Here is a 6,000-nt window from a genome sequence, read left to right as displayed (position 1 = left end):
CTTTCTTCTTCTTTTCCCTCTCCTCGACTTCTTGTTTCTTTCTTTCTTTTTTTTTTTTTATCGCTAACTACGTCGTGTTTCACCTCGAATCGATTCTAAATCTGATTAAGAGTTAGATTACGTACATATAATAAGAATTACATTAGTAGAAACGTAGTTTCTGTAACAAGTGTATTGTCTTAAATGATATGTCTGCTAATTTTGTTGCATTTCGACTTATGACCCGGACCTGTGGTCGGGATTCACATATATAACACTTTTACACCTTAAATGAACTTATTTTTAAATACTCGAATCACCTAGGATCTTAGTTAGTATAGTTAATTATAGATTTCTAGGATTACGCATCTTATTCGACTTATTTCTTTTTCTTTCTTTCTCTCTCTCTCTCTTCCTTTCCTTCTTTACTGGAGGCCGTTCACTCAGAGTTTACAAAATCGTGTGTTCTTCTATGGTCGTAAAAGAGGTATACCCATGGGCCGTAAGTATCAGTGATATTCGCGATTTAAGATTCGAAAATAAGTACACGCGTCGAACGTTTGAACGATAAAATACTGCTTCGATTTATTTATTCTTCATTGCTATCAAATGTGGTCAACGTGATAAAAATATTTCTCTCAAACGAAACGATCGTTCGTTGCGTGTCTGTGGAACGATATTTAGGTATCTAGGAAACAAGGATTCATTATTTCTCAGCGGTTTTCTCTTTTTTCGAGAGATGTTTTTCTTTCTTTAAATAGATAGAACGGTGCCCTTGGCCATACGCCTTTCTTTTCTTTTTTTTTCTTTTTTTATCGATACGCAATTCTTGTCTGTAAATGAACGAATGGTGCGTGGCCGGAACGTTTGTCGTTTGAACAGCGCGTTACACATTTCTTTCTTGATTTCATTTTCGTCGGTAGATCAGGGGGTTGAGAAGGGTTGGAAAGGGAAAACATGGAAGAAACACAAGACACACACGCATAAAGGACAGACGATTCTCTCGTAAGCTTAAAATCCAACGAATCTGCTCGAATGCGGAACGTCAAACGGAAGTATCTCTCCTTTCTCCTAGATCTTTCTCTCCATCTGTTTCGAAACGTGTTTGTACGTTGTTTGTAACGATATTCTTTCCTCGCGTATTTTTCAGACTAAAAAAGCAACATTGGAAAATGTCAAGCCATCCTTTCTTTCATTCACTTTTCTCTTCCTTTCTCCCCTTTTGTTTTCGTTTAAAACTTGGCAGATTCTTTAAAAGCATCCTCAGTCACTTGCATCTCTTTTTTTCGCTTTTTTCCCCTTTTTACACGTGAAAAGTTTAAAAAGTTAAAATGTATATCGTGGTTTTTTAATTCCTTTTAATGGTAAAAGTTAATAAGAAGAAGAGTGTTAACAATAACAATATCTTTAAAGGTAGAATTAGAGCAGCTACGATCGGCGGACAAATCTGAACGACAATCTCTCGAGTGACGTCGACCAATGGATACACATGTATACGTTTTAGCGTTCACACGTATCGTGAAACGTAGCTCGAGTACGTGTCAACGCCACGTGTAGCTTTTCTCGTATATTTGTTTCTCGTATATCTTTACTTGTAAAATTTCGCCGGGAACGATGTTCCTATATATACATTTAAAACAAGCAAACAACGTAATACAACGTAACTAAAAACAAGCAACATCGAATTTCTGCCGTTCAGGCCGAATTTCGTACGCCGACGTAAATATTAATTAAACGATATAATTGCTAAGTAATCGCTAACATAATTACTCTTTAATTAAATTACATTTGTACTACCTATCGGATAAAGTTTCGAAACATAAAGGCGAGACAACTTATTGTCAACGCCACGGTAACAATTTATAAAATTAACGCAAACGATCATTTAAGGCACCTTACATACAGGAACATCGTTGAATTCCGTTAAAACGAAAGGATAAAAATTTGCGAAACTTGTATCCAGGCGATTCACCGTCATTGGCTCGAGGGTCTCGCCTCGTAGTCCCTAGTAAGGTAGAAAATCAAGCCAAGTATATATACTTTATTTATAATATAGATCCCTCCTAAAACAACCTAAAACCTATAACCTACGTATTTTTTTTTTTTGCGTTAAAATCCATTCGAATTGTACATACAGACACTGACGTTTAGAATTATGTACAGACATGTACACGAATTATGTACACATAGAGTGGTGATCTAACGCGATCATTGTTAGTCGACTAATAATCCGTCTGTTTCTTCTTTCTTTTTCTTATCTCTTACTTTTTCTTTTGTTCGCATCTCGATTTATTTAAATAAACGCTCTCTGCCACGTGTCTGCGTTCGATGCACGTATATATAATGTATTCATGGCTGTATGTATAATTAATTTATGTTACAGTTCGATCGCGATCGCACGATCGATCGCGGCCCGAAGTGAAACTTGAACAACGTGTCTCTCTTTCTTAATCTTTTTTTTTTTTCTTCTATAGAGGACTATATCTCGCCTAGGCTACGAGTCATCTTCAAATTACATCGATCTGTTTATACATATGTATAATATGTATATATATATAATATATATTAAAATTTATTCTGACAAATATAGTTAATATATATATTATATATATTAAGTAACAGAGGTAACAAAAATCTTGGGGAGCTTCAACAAATCTACGAACGTTTTCTCTTGACGATTGATCGCTTTACTTATCGACATTTAAATACGCTAAATGTAAATTTAAACTAAGTAGAACTAGAGCGAACGTGCAACAAGTCGTATTAATTTTAGAAGGACGGGATGTGCTCGCGAACCGTTTATAAGATCGTTACCTTTCGTGCGTTTTTAAAAACAAGATCAATTTTAGATTAAGTTCATCTTATATTACACTACGTTCGTGTTATATTTAACCAATTAGCTTTACACTTCTGTTTATAGCTCTCTTTATTCTAATCGTCTTGTTTTCCATTCGAATCTCGTTGAAAAATATCCGAAAGAAAAGATTCTTCTAATCGCAGGTTAAACGATTCGATTCGTAAGCCGATCTCGTCTACGATAAACCAAAAAAAAAAAGAAAATAAAAGAAGTAATGAAGAGTAGATAGTGAAGAAAAGACGATTAAAATTAATCTAAAATGTTTAAAAAATGACAAAGAGGCAACAGGTAACAGTTAATGTCTTGTGGCACAATCCTGGGAACATTTCACGTGCATATAGCCATAATAGGTACATCGAAAACTGCGAATAATCGTTCAACGCGTTACATCGCACTAAATCGTGGCTAATTCCCTTATCCTGACTCATCCAGTCAGGTTTTAACCTCTGCTAGATTGCTACTTTAAAAAAAAAAAAGAAAAAATAAAGGAAATACTTAAAAACACCAGCCAGTGTGTTGCTCGTGTAGGACACGATCTTTCCTGTAGGCCATTTGGTTCGTCGATGACGTTTTCACGCGTCTCCAACATCCTCTTTTGTTGACAAAACGAAAATGATCAATAAAACAGACGGAAAGCTTGCACGTTCGATTATTATCCCATAGACAAATCCAACCGATCGCTGTTGACCGCTGCCGTTGCTGGACTGTCGCAATGTTTCGTCCATCCCTCGTTTGACACGAAATGGGGGACTTCCGTTACCCTGTCTCCTCGTTGAACAGAGCTTCGACTACTGCTGCGAAGTACAACACCCACGCGATATCTCTACCCTCGTTTCGTCATTTTCAGTATCTAGATTTCTTTTCAAAAAATTAGAATTTCCATTCTGATCGTACTTGTGTCATTTGTTTCTCCTTTTAACGGTTTCTTTCGAAGTCTGTTACTAACAAAGGATAGAGGTACCTCGGGATAGCTTCATCCTCCGATGCACGTGTTCCGCACCTATGTGTGACCGCGTATGTATAACTTATGGTATGGCTGGTCTGATAGAGAACACGCGTCATTTCGTTTCGCTCAAGTCCATAGCGCGTACAAGAGGTATTTCTCGTTTTCTTTATTTCATTTGTTTCCTTCTTTTCATTGTTCTTGGAACTATATTATCTATCATATGGAAGTGTCCGTTTCCCATTTATAACTCGCCTAGAACGTCAGTTAACGTTTTGCCTCTGTGTAGGAGGTTTCGAGACACGACTCTCTCTTTCTCTCTCTTTTTTTCTCTGTAGATTGACACTGGAGTCACTAACTTTTTACGCGTTTTCGTCGTGCCATCGACGATCCTTCGACGATCGTGATTTATTGTTTTCTAGTTTTAGTTTCTCTTAGTAGTGCCTGCCTATTAACGTAGCGCGACCGTAAAATACTTTCCTACCGTACCGTTACAGCCTTCGTTAAGGTAACTTTAGTTGAACCGGCTGGGCATCGTCCTATGGTGGTCTGAGCCGGGTTGGGTTGTGCCATAAATGCGCTTGATTCTGAGCGCCGGTGTCACTATTGCTGGGAGGCAGTTGTTGCTGATTGAAGTCTTGGGCCTGCGATGAAACGCTGCTTGGTTGTTGTTGTTGCTGCTGCTGCTGCTGCTGCTGTTGCTGCTGTTGCTGCGCTTGTTGTTGTTGTGGTTGTTGTTGTTGACGTTGCTGTTGGGATTGCTGCACCTTCGATTGCTGCTGTGCAGGCCTTTTAGATTCCTGTCCCGTTGAATCGGGCGAGGGTACCGGCCTGTGAGATTTCATGTGTGCGCTTCTGCTTTTCACTTTGTTGAAAACTCTGCAAAGACAAATTGAACGATCGTGTTAGTTCAATCGACGATTTACTATCGGAATTAAGTTTGAACGGATTAGACTGTAGATAGGTAAATGTAAACACGATGCCTGGGATCGGTACATAACACACAGACTATGCGTATAAAAGAAATTGAAGCTATTGAGATGTGGGCAACATTAATAGTATCGTATCGAAAGGGGATCTTTCATTTTGTTTTTGTAATATTCTTTTTCTTTGATAAATTGGTGTATAATTTCGATGATTTGGAGTATTTGTAATTCTTGTCGAACGTATTTTCAACGATGTGTTCGGTATTCATGATCGTGACGACAACGACGTATGAACATTGAGCTAATTAATGACAGATCATGCGTATGATGCGCTGCAACATTAATTATCGATTCCATGGTAATGCAAGCATTCTAAATATTTATTGCCGGAATTATTCACCTTGACGTGCGACGTGTAACCGTATTGGAACGATTGCAATTCAAATGAACGAGATCGAAATGCTGGTTTAACAGAGAAAGGAATGTAAGTGACAGCAACGTAGACGTAATTTAATGAGGCGAATAACAAATTTATAAAAAAATTATATCGAGCAAGGAGATACAGATGTACAATATTTTTCACAGTGCATTTCTCAACGATTTGATTTACGTATCATAGTCATATATGCTACTACGTATCGTTAGAAATTTTCCACTATTTTCTCTAATTTATATGTACATCGATGCTTTTGTAACATTTTTGCAATATTTTGCAACATTGCAATTCAATTCTAGATTTAAAACGTATACGTTCAGGCAAATACATCGATTTCATTATGCAATTATGCACAGAGCGTTGCAAGCAGATCTTGAAACAAATTAATAAATCTCAAGACAAAAGGAATTAAAAGTAGAGGACAGAGACGATTAACAATACCGTTTTAATAAATTTGCCGCGAGATACCTATGGTTGTTGAAAAGATATGTACCAAGCAATTTATTTGAGTATATTATATAGAGAATAGTGCGTTTTCATTGAACATATCAAACTTGCTGCAATAGCATATTGCATAATTATTGTCCTACGTTAATATATAGTAAGTAAAATACCTATTAAAAAGCGGCATTAACAGTATCTAGCAGCAAGTAGGATACAAGTATCGTAATGAGTTTTTTTGTGAAAATATGTTTGTAGTACAGAGTGCTAATGAATATCAAGGATATCTTTGGCTTCTTCAAATCATCTTTCGATCAACTTCTATTCTCTAAACAATTATTTTGCAACTTTAACGTTATAACAATTTTTTAAAAATCGTTCAATTCAAGAATTCACTCTAAATCCCAAAGATTCTTTT

General features: G+C 36.6%; 1 protein-coding gene across 5 annotated transcripts in view; it reads right to left on the bottom strand.

Moving 5' to 3' along the window:
• Positions 1 to 358: 358 nt before the first annotated feature.
• Positions 359 to 6,000, bottom strand: part of LOC126921658 (uncharacterized) — a 570,126-nt gene continuing 564,484 nt past the window's right edge. For 4 of the 5 annotated variants that reach the window (XM_050733370.1, XM_050733366.1, XM_050733368.1 and 1 more), the window contains one exon: positions 359 to 4,658. In XM_050733370.1, coding sequence (XP_050589327.1) covers positions 4,319 to 4,658 — 340 coding nt within the window. In that variant the 3' untranslated portion in view covers positions 359 to 4,318. The remainder of the gene's footprint in view (positions 4,659 to 6,000) is intronic. The other variant, XM_050733371.1, reaches the window with a different exon arrangement.

The sequence above is a fragment of the Bombus affinis genome, chromosome 11 (genome assembly GCF_024516045.1).
Source record: "Bombus affinis isolate iyBomAffi1 chromosome 11, iyBomAffi1.2, whole genome shotgun sequence".
NCBI classification, from domain to species: Eukaryota; Metazoa; Arthropoda; class Insecta; order Hymenoptera; family Apidae; genus Bombus; species Bombus affinis.
Note: the sequence above shows the minus strand (reverse complement) of the source record. Positions and strands in the feature narration are given on the sequence as shown.